The 17,172-nt window shown below is 44.7% G+C and overlaps 1 protein-coding gene across 1 annotated transcript in view; it reads right to left on the minus strand.

Annotated features, from left to right (window-relative positions):
- MYO1H (myosin IH) overlaps positions 1-17,172 on the minus strand; it is a 240,169-nt gene that overhangs the window by 19,393 nt on the left and 203,604 nt on the right. The window contains exons 24-28 of the mRNA XM_073603280.1: positions 12,668-12,827; positions 11,368-11,451; positions 11,173-11,266; positions 10,040-10,095; positions 9,361-9,496 (exon numbers count right to left, since the gene is read on the minus strand). Coding sequence (XP_073459381.1) covers positions 9,361-9,496; positions 10,040-10,095; positions 11,173-11,266; positions 11,368-11,451; positions 12,668-12,827 — 530 coding nt within the window. The remainder of the gene's footprint in view (positions 1-9,360; positions 9,497-10,039; positions 10,096-11,172; positions 11,267-11,367; positions 11,452-12,667; positions 12,828-17,172) is intronic.

Here is a 17,172-nt window from a genome sequence, read left to right on the forward strand (position 1 = left end):
TATGAGCAAGGCATTAAGTAAAATATTAAAATTCTTTATTGAAGGGTAATGAATAAGTGTAACAACATATAAATATAAATTGGGAGCTCAAGTGGGAAAATACCCATACCAAATACATATAATAGCAAACATAGGTTATACACAGCATGTAATAAGGCTATTGCATAACAATCCTGATGCGTTTCAACCCATGAATTAGGTTAAGAAACACACCTGACATTTTCAAACATTTGATGGGTGGGGGAGGGGTTCTAATTAGGTTAAGAAACACACCTGACAGTTTCAAACATTTCAGGGGGTGGGGGAGGGTCAAACGGTACAATGGAGCTGACAATATACATTGTTCAAGGGACTATAGGCTAGAGATATAAATGGACCCAGGATTGCATGGTGGGGAGGTTATTGAATGTAAATATGCATGTAGGGCAATAAATGATTAATGTCCAAAAACAGGCATGCATGAAGATAAAGGGGACATTCACAGCATATTCCAAGCATGGTAATTAGGTAAGGAGGACATTTAGACTATACATTAGCAAACATTTAATACATATACATATACATAATACATATCATGTAATGTTAAAGGATAAAACTTACCTTCTTATAGTCCTTCTGCATGACTTGAATGATGGCAGAACAAGTCTCTGGGATTATTATCCCCAGAGCCTGGGGGGAGATGCCTGTCGAGAACTTCAAGTCCTGAAGACTTCTCCCAGTCGCCAAGTAACATAAAGTGGCAACTAGCCTCTGCTCCGCACTGATGGCTTGCCTCATGCAGGTATCCTGCCTGCTGATATAGGGGGTCAGCATAGCCAGCAGATGCTCAAAAACGGGGTCCGTCATCCGGAGATAATTCCTGAAATCCTCAGGATAATTCTCACGGAGCTCACGGAGCAAAGGCATATGTGAGAATTGGTCACGCTGGCGCAACCAATTCTTCATCCATGAACTCCTCCTCGCCCTGTTCATGGACTGGGCTTGGGTCAAAGTATTAACCCCAACACCAAGTCCTCACGCAGCACGAACTCGAGAACGAGTACGTCCACGCGACATGGCTTCAAAACGGTCGGCTGGTCAAACAAACAAACTTATAACAAACGCACTGAAGAACAGCAAGGCCTATGAAGAACGACCTGAAAATCAGGAACGAGCGGACCAGAAAGGCCTGCAAGGAAGGTTACAAACTGACCAACACGCACTGAAAAGCAGATACAAACCACACAAGCACAAACTGAACCGCAGAAAATGATCGGAATAAGCTGAAGTGTGAAAAGCGCAAATCGTCTCTAACCAAACTTCTACTAACACGAGATAAACACGAGATTAGCAGAAGGAGCCCAAAGGGTGCCGTAGTGGGGCTTGAACTTCCTCTTTATAGTCCCGTCGTACGTGCTGTACGTCACCGCGTTCCAAACCAGCGGACTTTTGCAGTGATCATGTGTGTCCAAGTCCGTCCCTTTTTAAGTCCGGCGCAAGGAGCCGACAAAGTCCGGCGTAAAGTCCGCCGAGCAAAGTCTGCCGTAAAGTCCGCTCGTGTGTACGCGGCATTATGGTAATGCAATAAAAGGTAAAAAGACCCAAATGACTAGAGACTGATTACTGCCAGAGGATTGTCAGAGAGCTGTTGGGTCCAGATACAGGACAGATAGCCGTAGGAAAGGTAGGAAATCCCAATTTATTTCCAGCAGATTCCTAGGGAGTCTCTGCTACACAATGGGGGTTATTTACTAAAGGAAAATCCAATTTGCACTGCAAGTGCACTTGAAAGTAAGGTCGCTGTAGATCCGAGGGGGACATGCAAGGAAAATAAAAAACAGCATTTTAGCTTGCACATGATTGGATGATAAAATCAGCAGAGCTTACACTCATTTCAGATCTACCCCGTTGATTTAGAGCAACTGCATTTCCAAGTGCACTTGCAGTGCAAAGTGGATTTGCCTTTCGTAAATAAACCCCAATGTTCATTGTTGCAGAATTTATTTTCTTTTAGCCAATTTTCCATTTTTGTTGTCAAAAGAGACATTTTTTTTTAGTTTTTGGCGTTTTTCTAAAGTATATGCCCAGACAAAACTTTTTTCTGATTTTGGGGTGGTTAGAATAGAACACCTGTCAGGTCTTTGCTGCTATCCAGGTATTCTTTAGAAAGCTTAACCCCTAAGTGGTTGTAAACCTCAGACATGAAATATAAATAAAGCATATCCCTCTATAGTGTGTACTTGTCTCAACTAAGTGCACTAAGTGTCACTAATATCTGTCTTCTGTTTCGTTTCTCTGCTATCAGCATGAATCACTTCTGACAAGTTTTCCTGACACCAGGAGTAAAAAGGTGACAGGGGAGGGAACTCCAGCTGATTGACAGTCTCAGCTCGGTTCCTGTATGCTGTGTGAAGGGGGAGTGTCCCTTGTCTCAAATCAGCTCTCAGAGCTCTCCTTACTGAGCTCTACAGAGTGTAACTTCAGCCCTCCGCTACCTTTTTCCTGACAGCTCAGACAAGCTTTATATATTCTGCATTTTGAACAGGATGTAAAGAAAAGAAGACTGCAGATAAATGGGTAGAACTATGAAGGTGGATTTGTTTCATCTGTATCACCGAAGGCCAGTCACTTCATTGGGTATATGTAGGGGTTTACAACCACTTTAAATTACTCTCCTGCTGACAGTGTTTTAAAAAGTAGAAAGTGAGGTGGACTCTCCAGCAATAAAAATAGCTTTTTTTTATGGTGGTGGTAGTAGTGGATGTATATTCTCTTAATTAGTGTAGTGCAACATTAAAATACCGTACTTGTGCATTTGAGCTCATAAAAAACAAAATGAGAAACAAACAAAAACCAAAAAGTTCTCAATTCAGTCCTTCGTATCTGTGAAATATTAAACACCATAGTGCAATTAGCGACAAACACCAATCTTCCGTCTGCCTCCTGTGACATGCGTACCTCCACCAATAGCCTGCTCATCGCCTTCTCAGACCTTTAAGTGAGTTGAGATCTCCAGTAGGAAACCTCTTCTTCCGATCCTCCTCTTGGAGAAATGAGAAACAAACGAAAACCAAAAAGTTCTTAATTCAGCCCTTCGTATCTGTGAAATATTAAACACCACAGTGCAACACCAATAGCCTACACACCTCCTTCTTAGACCTTTAAGTGGGTCGAGATCTCCAGTAGGAAACCTCTTCTTCCGATCCTCCTCTTGGCACCAATTAAAAACACTGTCTTCCTCCAGATGTACCTAAGCATCAAGCCATAAGGACACCATAAAACGGAAAAGCAGACCATAGTGCTCTCTGTATAAAGCTTTTATTTGCGCCCCAATAGCAAAAAAATACACTTACAGGATATCAAAACAGCAAGGATTTTAATATATAACTTGTGCGGCTCATCACTTCACTTGCGCTGACAGTCGCGAGTATGAAGTCATGGGTTCAGCTCAGGGGCGTTGCTGGGTAGCAAAAAGACCAGGGGCTTCAGCCCAAAGTCCAAGGCCTGCCCGGAGTGGGACCAGGGGAGGGGAGGGTGGTAATGACGCAGTGTTTTTTGGCTGGGCGGTGGGGTTGTGTGTTTGTGTGGCGGGGGGTAAGCTCGCTTGTTGGTTGCTGCCTGGCTTACCAGTGCCCATCAATGCTGACCACTAAACTCACCTGCCTGACACACTGACCATTACACTGACCTACCTACCTGACATACGTACACTGACCTACCTGACATACACTGACCTACCTACCTGACACACTGACCTAACTACCTGACACTCTGACCTACCTGACGAACACTGACCTACCTACCTGACATACACTGAACTACCCACCTGACATACACTGTCCTACCTGACACACACTGACCTACCTGACACACACTGACCTACCTGACATACACTGACCTACCTACCTGACATACATACACTGACCTACCTACCTGACATACATACACTGACCTACATACACTGACCTACCTACCTGACACACACTGACCTACCTGACACACTGACCTACCTGACATACACTGACCTACCTACCTGACATACACTGAACTACCCATCTGACATACACTGACCTACCTGACACACACTGACCTACCTACCTGACATACATACACTGACCTTCCTACCTGACATACATACACTGACCTACATACACTGACCTACCTACCTGACACACACTGACCTACCTGACACACTGACCTACCTGACATACACTGACCTACCTGACACACTGACCTACCTGACACACACTAACCTACCTGACATACACTGACCTATCTGACATACACTGACCTACCTACCTGACATACACCGACCTATTTGACACACAATGACCTACCGACCTGACATACATACACTGACCTACCTGACACACACTGACCTACCTGACATACATACACTGACCTACCTGACCAGGAGACAGACTTCATGTGTCCTGCAGCATCTCAGCTCAGCCGTGATGTGTGTGGTGCGCCCATCATCATCACAGCAGGCAGCCAGAGGAGGAGAGCCACCTATCCGAGAGCCGAGTGGGAAGCGGGGATCTCACAGTGATGTGGCCCGCCTTCTGGAGCCTGCAGTGCCTATGATGGACGTCACACGTCCTGCGGTCCCGACATTGGACCATCATAGGCGCTGCAGGCTCCAGAAGGCGGGACCTGCTATATCACTCGGCCGCACTCGGCGGCCCTCGGGATCAGGTCGGTCCGCGCTCGGTGGCGGTGCTCGGGGCTAACAATACAGAGGTACCTGCCTGAGACCCGGGGCTTTTCGGGGACCCATTCGGGGCTCCAGCCCCCCCAGCCCCCCTCCCGACGCCACTGGTTCAGCTCCTCCCCACTAAGAGGTTCAGAGGAAGAAGGTTCCTAACAGAGACAATTGGTTTACATGTTGCACGTCACAGGAGGAAGATGGAAGATTGGTGCCTGTCACTAATTGCACTGCAGTGTTTAATATTTCACAGATATGAAAGAGAATTGAGAACTTTTTGGTTTTCGTTAGTTTTTTTAGTTTGTTTTTTATGAGAACAGATGCACAAGTTTTGCGCTACACTAATTGAGAGAATATAGATTCTTAGGAGGAGTTGTGGAGTCATTGTTAAGTATTTAGTGAGCAATATTTCACAAAGAATATTCAGTGAGATTTTCACAAATTTTTTACTGTTTCACAATATTTTGCACATTTATTTTTTATGTAGTTTGCGCTGATTGGATTTGGTATGTATTTTGGTAGTAGTGGATGGTTGGGGTAGTGGGCGATGCTTTTCTTTAGTAGAGTAAGGGAACGCCAGTTCCGTTAAGATTTCTTTTCTTTGTCTGCAGTTGCACATTTTGCCTCGCTTCCTGTGTGCTGACAGAAAGTGAGGGTAAAGCTCTCCATTGGAGCCCCAGACAGCAGTACAAACCCATTTCTGACCCTGAGTCTGGGTCTATTTCTGACCCTGAGTCTAAAATGGTAATGGATTTTAGCAGTGCTGGGACAAGGCCATTTGGTGCCCAGGGCGAAGATGGCAAACTGCGCCCCCCCCCCCCATTTTTAAGAAAGAATCAATGTCGTTTCAAAACAAGAATATACCTAAAACAATACAAATTAAATTATCACCCCACACACAGTATTTCACCCTTTACATGACCCCCCCCCCCCCACACACACACACACACACACAGTATTGTTACTCTTATGCCTGCTAACAACCCGCCCAGGGCCATCTTTAACCACTTGCTGACCAGCGCACTACGATATACGTCACAATGGCACGGCTGGGCAGATTTTTTTTTAAGTTTTTATTGAACAATTTACATTTTGAACATAGTTCTGCAAGTTACAAGGCAATACTGGAGAATGCATAAAACAAAGAAATGTGGATTATACACAGCAGATCAAAAACATATTCACATCTGTATCCCCCCCTTCCACTGCCACCTCAGTATCCCCCCTTCTATAGCCACCTCTGTATCCCCCCTTCCACAGCCACCTCTGTAACCCCCTTCTATAGCCACCTCAGTATCCCCCCTTCTATAGCCACCTCTGTACCCCCCCCTTCTATAGCCACCTCTGTATACCCCCCTTCTATAGTCACCTCTGTACCCCCCACTTCTATAGCCACCTCTGTATACCCCCCTTCTATAGTCACCTCTGTACCCCCCACTTCTATAGCCACCTCTGTATACCCCCCTTCTATAGTCACCTCTGTACCCCCCACTTCTATAGTCGCCTCTGTATACCCCCTTCTATAGTCACCGCTGTATACCCCCCTTCTATAGTCACTGCTGTATACCCCCCTTCTATAGTCACCTCAATATACACCCCTTCTATAGTCACCGCTGTACCCCCCACTTCTATAGTCACCTCTGTACCCCCCTTCTATAGTCACCTCTGTATACCCCCCTTCTACTGCCACCTCTGTACACCCCTCCCTGTCCACAAACCCCTCTGTATCCAGCCCCCCCCCCCCCCCCAGCCACCATTGTAATCCTCCCTTTAGAGTTCTCACCTCTTTTCACAAATTCCTCCACCTCCTTCTCACAGTTCTCATCCTCCGTGACACTGCACCTCTCTGGTATGTGTGTGCGCTCTTTTTCAAACACACAGTCTCAGTGCAGTCTCAGATCTGTAGCATACAGCCAGAACACTTCACTCTGTTCTGTGCTGTGCTATAGAAGTGTGAGGGGGGGTGATGGGACGGGGGAGCACGGACGATCGCTCTGCCTCACTTCCTGTCACAGGACAGCCACTCCGATCCTGCAGCTCCTGACAGAGGGAGAAGCAGGACGGGTCGGCACTTACACACACAGCCCGCAGCTGTTCTCCTCCCCTGTCAGTGTGGCCGCCTGTGTTAACCCGGCCGAGAAAGCAAACAGGGGAGGATGGCACAGCTGTGTTCATGACCGCTACACCGGAGAACTATTCTAAGCAGTGCAGGCTTCAGGGGCAGCTGCTTTTGCTCTGCGTTAAAGAGGACTCTGAACCCGCCCCCTCTCACACTCCGCCCAGGGCACTCGTCCCTCTCGCCCACCCCTTGTACCGGCTCTGGATTTTAGTATCCAATACAAGAAGTTTGAGAGAATTGTAGCCAAACATTGGCCCATTCTGAAGTATGATCGGATACTTGGTCCAGTGCTTCCTAATCGACCTGAGTTTATTTATCATAAGGCACTGTCACTTTGTGATAGCCTAGCACCAGGAGTGGTGGACCCACCTAAATTAGTGGACAATAGAATTTTTAGCTTTTTATCTGGCTTTTACGCATGTGGCAAGTGTGCCACTTGCAGAAAGGCTAGGAATAACATTAAGAAGCGGAAAGATTTTATGTCTACTGTCACACGTAAACAATATAAGATTGAAGGCCTCATCACTTGTGCATCAGTTGGTGTCGTATACATGCTCGAATGCGACTGCGGCTTGCAGTATGTTGGACGCACTTCGAGAGCATTACACGTACAGGTAGGCGAGCACATTAGTAATATTATAAGAGGAGTTAAAACCCATAGTGTATCCAGGCATTTCAGATTATGTCATTAACGAGACCCCAAATACCTGAAGTTTAGGGGTGTTGAGATGGTCCCCAGACATTGGAGAGGAGGTCACTATATTCACCAACTAAGTCGCAGAGAATCCTTCTGGATTTATGAGACCAAGGTGATGTCTCCTGCAGGGATGAATGTCGACTTTGATCTCAATTGCTTTATTTCCAACAGATAGGTGGTATTTTTTCCGGATTTAGATTTTTAATCAAGGATTTTTATGGATTTTTATGAATTTTTGTACTTATTTACATATGTACGTATTTATTTTTCATTTTTTATTCATTCATTTTTTATTTATTTTATTTTTATTTTTGTATCTATTTTTTTCTACTTTTTTATAATAATTTTTTTATATTAATTTCTATTGTACATTTAATGCCTTTCAAATCATTAAGATGGCCGTGGTCTGATGTCACATTCATTTTAAATCTAATTTTAAATCTATATTTATATTAGTTTTTGGGGTAGAGTGCCCTTTTAATATGTTATGTTTTTTGTTTTAAGAATTGAGACATATAAAGCGCATTATGTTAAATATATTTATATTTATGAGGATATATTTATGAGGATTTAATTGTCCCCTATTTATTAATTCGAAAATAGCGCCAGTCTTATCGACATACATATTTTATTTATATTCTATCTCTGTTTTGTGATCCGTCCCATTTCATGGCTCCCCTGGTGGTTAATGGAAGTCTTTTCCTTGTGATATAAGCTGCTATTGGGCCGCTGTATCCGGGAGCCTGATTCGAGGATTAATGGTTACCATGACACTATTTAAACAATGCGGGCCGTCGATGTGTATTCCTGCCCCGCGCTGATGAAGTCCCGGCCACGGACGTAACACGTACGGGGGGTCAGGAGTCATGTGTGACGTTACCTACGGCCATCTTGATGGTTTGTTTACATGCCCGTACACCGGCACTCGGTTCTGAGTGCTGCTTAATGTGAGTGTACTCGCTTATATTTTTATATTTTATCAATAAAAAGTTAGACAGTGAACACTAGATTCCTCTCCCTCTGTCCTTATATGTTATGGAGAATCTAAAGTTTTACCCAAGTGTGGATTTGAAGACGCTATCCAGAGGGCATCTTACCTGGTGATTTGCTTTCTGTTTACTGCATTGTGACCTGTTTCAGGTCAAATACATGAGGTAAGAGGCCAGCTTTACCTGTGGTGGAGGGATCACTATCACTGGATATATCGTTGTACTCTTCACTGCACTGTACAGAATATAGATTTGTGCTGTCCCCACATGCACTTACCTGGACCTTTGTATTTAATTTTGGACATTTAAATTGTGCTGCACTGCTTCCATTTACATGTTTATTTGAGGTACTATTTGAGTTGACCTTGAGTGCCAGCTTGCATTTAATATGTATTTGATTTTACTTATTTATTATTTTTTGTATGTGTCAGCGCTGAATATCTCTTCATTTTTCTGACCCTGAGTCTATCCAAAACTGGAAAAAAGGTTTATGACTCAACATACTGTACACTTTTAACAAGGTGTCTGATAGAAGAAATTTTCTCAGTGCTGTGAGCATAATGTATCCTTTAGACTGGGTTCACACTGCAGCACGGAGCAGCTCATAGCGTCCCTGTTTCAGGTCAAATGTTTGGCTGAATTCAGACCTGAAGTGGACCAGAAGGCGCACAGGACTCCTGTGCAATTCGCACCGGAGCCACTACTGAGATGTGTGAACTGGCTCCATAGAGAGCCGGTCACAATCTCCTGACATGCGAATTGGATGGGGGGGAAACCCGCATCCAATTTGCAATAGTGTGAACCCAGCCTTACTCTCTTCATTTTATATTTGCAAAAAAATAATAGAATGACAAAATGTTTTTATTACCTTTTATGTTTGAGTATTCAATCATCTGCTTGATTTTGACTTGTTCAGTCACATACAGTTTTGTCTGTGTCAACAGAAGCTGTCGAGTTCGAGCCTTAAATCCATGCCTGTCATACTTGATTGCTGAAATGCCATACTGATCACATGTGGAAAAAAAATATTGCAAACATCTGTTTCTGTCTGCACAAATTTTCAAATTCATGTTTTACATTATTGGCCTACTTTACAAACTAAGAATGTTAGATTGCCTACAGTATACAGTAGAACACTCGTATTTTCTTTTTATAATAGAAGATATATTGTCTCAGAAATGCATTATGTCACTACCAATGCAGTTTATATTCCAGTGAATTTTTCATATCAGTTGTTATCACAACGGTTTGATAAATAAGGTGGACAAAAGCAGCTATGAAGTACAAAAATTAAGTAACCCATACCAACCAATAATTGGATAAGCATTGAGTTTTTGTTATTTGTTAAATTACTTTGCATCCGTGTCCACGTTTTTACATGCAAGTGTAGCTTTGCTGTCACCTAGTTATGTTAAATGCACATTTTAAGCACATTTTTTCCCGATTTGCATTGAAACAGTTTATACAATACATGCACATATTTGCATTTTGTATAGAAACATGAAAAGAGAAGCCCTGCTGCATGAGCATTGTACAAGACGCCTTACCTTAACCTTGTCATAGCTCATGTTCATAAGCAGTTTTATATTGAGATCCTGCTCACCTATAAAATTAAATCACAACATAAGATCACATATGATTCAATCAATACAAATCTGGTGTTGCTATGAAACTTTTTTTTTTTTTTAAAGAACAAACTGACATGTAAAGCTTCTAGCAAACTGTTTAAATTCACACTTATTAAGGCAAAGAGATAATTAAAAGGGTTAAACAAGCAAACATCAGATTAAAGCTGAACTGCAGCTTTACCTTACATCTTGCACAGCTGTACAGACTCCTCTCAAGTACTGAAATTGCTTAAGGTCCATACACACGATCGGACTTTTTGACAACAAACATGCAAATTAGCTGTTTTAAGGCAACATCCAACCGTGTGTACGCTCCATCGGACAAACTTATTCGCTTTTCATTGGACAAATGTTGGCTGTGCAAACAGACAAACTTGGCGGCAACAAAAGCCTGATGTCGGCAAGTCCGATTGTGTGTACACAAAACCATCGGACTTTAGTACAAAGTACAAACACGCATGCTCGGAACCCGGAACCAATGCAAAACAAATCAGACAACAATACAGAAGTTGACCAAAGGGTGGTGCCAGAGAATTGAACGTCCTCTTTTGAAGTGTCATCAGTACATTGAAACGTCCCTACGTTCGTGTTTGTTGCCTAAAAAGTCCTGCCATGTGTATGCTTAACAAGTTCACGGCCAACTCCCTTTGTACAGGAATCCATGGGAAAGTTTGTATAAAGTCCGATTGTGTGTATGAGGCTTTAGCCTGATTTTTCTGCATATTGTGAACTTCTCACAGTGTGTATTAGACAATGGAGAAAATCAGCTTATTTTCAGGGTGCAGGACATCTAGCATCTTCTAGCTCTTTCCTTCCCAACCTTACTGTCCCTTGCTTGCCCCTTGCATTAATTGGATTTCAATTTATTCAGTCATGGAGGCTCAACATTACATGTGGGCGTTACCTAAGGCAGTCTACATGCAAATACAATCTGCAAACTCTCAATCCTCCAGACTAACATCCACCCATCAAAGAATTTTAATTTAATTTGCATTAATCCTTCAAAGGGCCAGTTCACTGCTTGCATTAAGGTCTTATTATACCACACTCACTTAGCCGGGTTTCTTCGAAGGGTTGGCTGACACTTTGCTGATAGCCCTCTTTTTTCCCCCGGAAGAGGTCACTGGCTACAAGTTTCTGCTGCATCTTTATGTACAGAAAAAATGTATAAATCAGTACAAATACTACTGAAATCCAGATCTTTCTTTCAAGTCCTGTAAATAAACATACTAACACAAATAATGTACCTGCTCAATTTTCTTTGGAGTAACAGACCTGCAGTATTTTCTAACCAAATTTCTCATGCACAGCTTATAAAGCTTTTCTGAAACCTGAAAGACAGAATGGGGACATTTATCACTTCTGTCTCACAGTCAGGCAATGATAAAATGGAGCAGTGAAATTGTTTAAGACAGACTTTAGACAGAAATATGATAATTAGACAGCTACATTCATAAATTCCCCTCACAGCTACTCTAAAGTAGCACTGCTACAAAATAAAATTTGCCCCTAGCTACTTAATTGTGCAGCTTTTTATAATTGAAAATTTGTCCCATCCATTGGTAAATCTGTTGCAGTTTTCTGCCTATAATTACAAGTGAAGAGGTAACACTGTGCTAACTGATAGACAGCCTGATTTGCATCTACATACAATTTCCTTGATAAATATCCCTCAGTGTTTGGTTGTAAAGGTTCAGGTTTTTTAAAAAAACAAAAAACAAACATGTCATACTTACCTTCTCTTTGCAGTTGGTTATGAACAGAGTGGCCCCGATCCTCCTCTTCTGGGGTCCCCCCGCGGGGCTCCAGGCTCCTCCTCTTCTCGAGTGTCCCGTCAGAGAAGCGCTCTCCTACGAGACACCTGTGCGGGCATGCTCCCCTGTCCTGCTGCCGCGTCTGTTGATACAGACAGTAGGACTTGGCTCAGCTCCCAGGCGCCCGTGTCATTGGATTTGATTGACAGCAGAGCTAATGGCTGTGCTGCTATCAACCTATCCAATCAGGATACTAGACACCGGCCGGAGCTGGTGTGCTCTTTCCCGTTGCAGGAATTTCCGGGCTCAGCTAAGTATAAGGGGGGCTCGGGGGCGCTGCTGCAGTAAAGAAGGTTTTTTTATATATTTTTTTTTTCTATGCATTAAGGTGAAAAACGCTGAGGGTTTACAACCCCCTTTAAGTTTCCTATTTGCAAATGCTAAGAAAATTAAAAAATGGCAGTTGCCACTACAAGACACAAAAGAAACAGAAGCGTTTTACAATAAATCTTACTCGTCTTATTAACAAACTGCTCAGCAAATATTCCCTGAAGACCCAGACCTCAATACACACTAGCACTCAGCATAGCATTTACTTCACTTTGCACTATCCTCTAATAAAACATGAAGCTTGCAGTGTGTCTTCACATTGATGCTTCATCCTTTTTTTAATGCTCCTCACCCTACCTTTCCCAGCAGATCCTCTCTCCCAACTAAGCATTTATGCTTCAGAAAAACTTCAATATTTTTTGAAGATATTGTTCAATTTATTATAATCAAACACTAACCATACCTTTTCCATAGCTGATGGGGGAGCCAGCCAATTTTTGTCCAAGACATTTTTAGGCACATGGTCTCTAAGTCTGCAGAGGTAGCTGTAATACATTAGGCGGAGGTAGTTTCTATTCTCATCACTGGGAGACTGATTTCGGTTGATAAATCCAACAATGAACCTGAATATGAAATAAAACATGGGGCATCCTTATACAAGAAGCAGCAACAAGCTTTTTTGACAGTCAAGCATATAATATGGCAACAGCCTAAGATACAAAAATTGTCAACACACAATATATTTTTTTCTTCTGTAGATCCTGATATTAAGTATGAAAAATGCATAAGTGACATTAAATGATGGTTCTCAATTACTGAAACACTGTCTGGAGAGGTCCTGGTGCTCTGGATAGGAGGAAGATGGGGACAGGACATAGATAGCACAACCTGGGAAAGCCCCAAAAGTGGTGAAAAGCTGTATGCCCTGAAGTTGTCTACTTTGAAGTTGCAAACATAAAGCGTTAAAAATCTATTGGATTTGCCTCTTCTTACTACCAATGGTCTATCTTGGGAATTAAAACCTTGCTCTGCCAGGAAGGTTGTGGGTGAAGTGTCAAGCTTGGTAATGTACATGTAGTGGTGAATGTACAATGTATGCTATTTGGCTCCCTCTTGGAGTAGTCACACTATTGTAGAATAGGGCAAAAGACCGTTAGCGTTACCCTGGAATTAAACACTCTACCCATGTTCTAATGTTCCTGCCTACATTATGTTTGTACATGTTACTGTGTTCTAACACCAACTAAGGTTGGACATAGATCAGTGATCTCCAAACTGTGACCCCTGGGCAAGACGCAGCCTTTTGCTTGATTTTATTCAACCCTATTCAACCCTTGGGGCACTTTTCCTGACACTTATATGTAATATTATTCCTCCCACTCATACCAACAGTGGGGCATAATTCTTCCCATTGACACCAACAATGGGACATAATTCCTCCCACCAATACCAACAATGGGGCACTATTCATCCCACTGATACTAACAATGGGGCACTATTGCTCCCACTGACACCATATGGGGCACTCAAAGTACCCCCTGAACTCATCTTGAGTAAGATTCACAGAAGATACCGGTGCTCATTAGGGATGAGCTTCGCGCTCGAGTTGAACTCATGTTCGACTCAAACATCGGCTGTTTGCCAGTTCGCCGAATGGTGAACAATTTGGGGTGTTCGCGGCAAATTCGAATGCCGCGGAACACCCTTTAAAAGTCTATGGGAGAAATCAAAAGTGCTAATTTTAAAGGCTTATATGCATGGTATTGTCATAAAAAGTGTTTGGGGACCTGGGTCCTGCCCCAGGGGACATGGATCAATGCAAAAAAAAGTTTTAAAAACGGACGTTTTTTTCGGGAGCAGTGATTTTATTAATGCTTAAAGTGAAACAATAAAAGTGTAATATCCCTTTAAATTTCGTACCTTGGGGGTGTCTATAGTATGCCTGTAAAGGGGCGCATGTTTCCCGTGTTTAGAACAATCTGACAGCAAAATGACATTTAAAAGGAAAAAAAGTCATTTAAAACTACTCGCGGCTATCAATGAATTGCCGGTCCGACAATACACATAAAAGTTCATAGATAAAAACGGCATGGGAATTCCCCACAGGGTAACCCCAAACCAAAATTAAAAAAAAAAATGATGTGGGGGGGGTCCCCCTAAATTCCATACCAGGCCCTTCAGGTCTGGTATGGATATTAAGGGGAACCCCGGCCAAAATTTTTTAAAAAAATGGCGTAGGGTCCCCCTTAAAATCTATACCAGAACCTTCAGGTCTGGTATGGATTTTAAGGGGAACCCCGTGCCAAAATTAAAAAAAAAACGGCGTGGGTTCCCCCCAAAAATCCATACCAGACCCTTATCCGAGCACGCAACCTGGCAGGCCGCAGGAAAAGAGGGGGGACGAGAGAGCGCCCCCCCCTCCTGAACTGTACCAGGCCAAATGCCCTCAATACCTTGTCCCCATGTTGATGGGGACAAGGGCCTCATCCCCACAACCCTTGCCCGGTGGTTGTGAGGGTCTGCGGGCGGGGGGCTTATGGGAATCTGGAAGCCCCCTTTAACAAGGAGACCCCCAGATCCCGGCCCTCCCCCCTGTGTGAAATGGTAAGGGGGTACAAAAGTACCCCTACCATTTCACAAAAAAACTGTCAAAAATGTAAAAATGACAAGAGACAGTTTTTTGACAATTCCTTTATTTAAATGCTTCTTCTTTCTTCTATCTTCTATCTTCTTTCTTCTATTTTCTGTCTTCCTTCAGTTTCTTCCTCCATCTTCTTCTGGTTCTTCTGGTTCTTCCTCCAGTGTTCTCGTCCGGCATCTTCTTATCTTCTTCTCCTCCGGCCGCTCCGCATCCATGATGGCATGGAGGGAGGCTCCCGCTGTGTGACGCTTCTCTCTTCATCTTTTTCTTCATCTTTTCCTCTTCATCTTTTCCTCTTTTCCTCTTTTCCTCTCTATGCAATGCATACTAGCACATTATGACATTGCCTTGAAGGTTTAAAATAATTGTTTTTTTTAAAAGCCAGCGGTTATTACCGCTTTAAAGTGTATGTGTTGTGTCGCACCCTAGACATGTGCTGGGGTGCATATCCTTTGTATGTGCAGCCATGTGGTGAGGGAGCATGTTCACTCTTTAACTCATTCCTGCCTGGCATAGGTTGATCCACTTATGCCGCGTACACACGATCGGACTTTCTGGCATACTTGGTCCGCCAGGTGCGCCAGACTTAAAAACGGACGGACTTGCCCACACACGACCGGACTTTCCGGCGGGCTAGGTCCGCCCGTCTTTCCGACGGTCTTTCGCCCGAGTTACGGCAGACTTTCAGAATGAACGGACTTGCCCACACACAGACAAGTCCGTTCATTTTGAACGTGACTCAGGTATGACCGGACTAGAAAAGGAAGTCAATCTTGCCGCTTTTATCAGCGAGATTGACACCTTGCAAGCCCCGTCGCGGGTCATACCAGGCCCTTAGGTCTGGTATGGATTATAAAGGGAAGCCCCTACCCCGAAAAAACGGCGTGGGGTCCCCCCTAAAATCCATACCAGACCCCGATCCGAGCACGCAGCCCGGCCGGTCAGGAAAGGGGGTGGGGACGAGCGAGCGCCCCCCCCCTTGAACCGTAACAGGCCGCATGCCCTCAACATGGGGGGTGGGTGCTTTGGGGGAGGGGGCACCCTGCGGGGTCCCCCCACCCCAAAGCACCTTGTCCCCATGTTGATGAGGACAAGGGCCTCTTCCCGACAACCCTGGCCATTGGTTGTTGGGGTCTGCGGGAGGGGGCTTATCGGAATCCGGGAGCCCCCTATAATAAGAGGGCCCCCAGATTCTGGCCCCCCACCCTATGTGAATGAGTACGGGGTACATGGTACCCCTACCCATTCACCTAGGGGAAAAAGTGTCAATAATAAAACAAACTACACAGGTTTTTAAAATAATTTATTAAACAGCTCCGGGGGGTCTTCCTCCAGCTTCGGGGGTCTTCCTCCGGCTTTGGGGGTCCCTCTGGTTTCTCTTCTCCCGGCGTCCGGTTGGTTCTTCTCCGCTCTCTCTGGCCTCTTCTCCCGGTGTTCCAGTTCTTCTGCCGGCTCCTCCACTGTCTTCATGCCGTTCTTTTGCCAGCGGAGGTCCGGACTTCTGGGCTTCTTGTCTTCTTCCCTCTTCCTTTCTCCAGATGTTGACACGACGCTCTCTCCAGCTGGACTGCTCTCTGAGCGCTCCGTTGTGACTTATATAGGCGGAGACCCCGCCCCCTTATGCCGTCACAGTCCCTGGGCATGCTGGGACTGTGATGTTTTAGGGGGCGTGGTCAACATCACCCAGTGACCACACCCCCTAAAACGTCACAGTCCCAGAAGGGGACCAGAGAGAGCGGAGAAGAACCAACCGGACGCCGGGAGAAGAGAAACCGGAGGGACCCCCGAAGCCGGAGGAAGACCCCCCCCCGGAGCTGTTTAATAAATTATTTTAAAAACCTGTGTAGTGTGTTTTATTATTGACACTTTTTCCCTAGGTGAATGGGTACCCCATACTCATTCACATAGGGTGGGGGGCCGGGATCTGGGGGCCCTCTTATTATAGGGGGCTCCCGGATTCCGATAAGCCCCCGCCCGCAGACCCCGACAACCAATGGCCAGGGTTGTCGGGAAGAGGCCCTTGTCCTCATCAACATGGGGACAAGGTGCTTTGGGGGAGGGGGGGCCCCGCAGGGTGCCCCCCTCCCCCAAAGCACCCACCACCCATGTTGAGGGCATGCGGCCTGGTACGGTTCAGGAGGGGGGGCGCTCGCTCGTCCCCACCCCCTTTCCTGACCAGCCGGGCTGGGTGCTCGGATTGGGGTCTGGTATGGATTTTAGGGGGGACCCCACGCCGTTTTTTCGGCATAGGGGGTTCCTTTTATAATCCATACCAGACCTAAGGGTCTGATATACCCCGCGCTTGCTGCAATAGGAAAATGTGTTTT

Source organism: Aquarana catesbeiana, linkage group LG01 (assembly GCF_042186555.1).
Source record: "Aquarana catesbeiana isolate 2022-GZ linkage group LG01, ASM4218655v1, whole genome shotgun sequence".
Classification (NCBI taxonomy): Eukaryota; Metazoa; Chordata; class Amphibia; order Anura; family Ranidae; genus Aquarana; species Aquarana catesbeiana.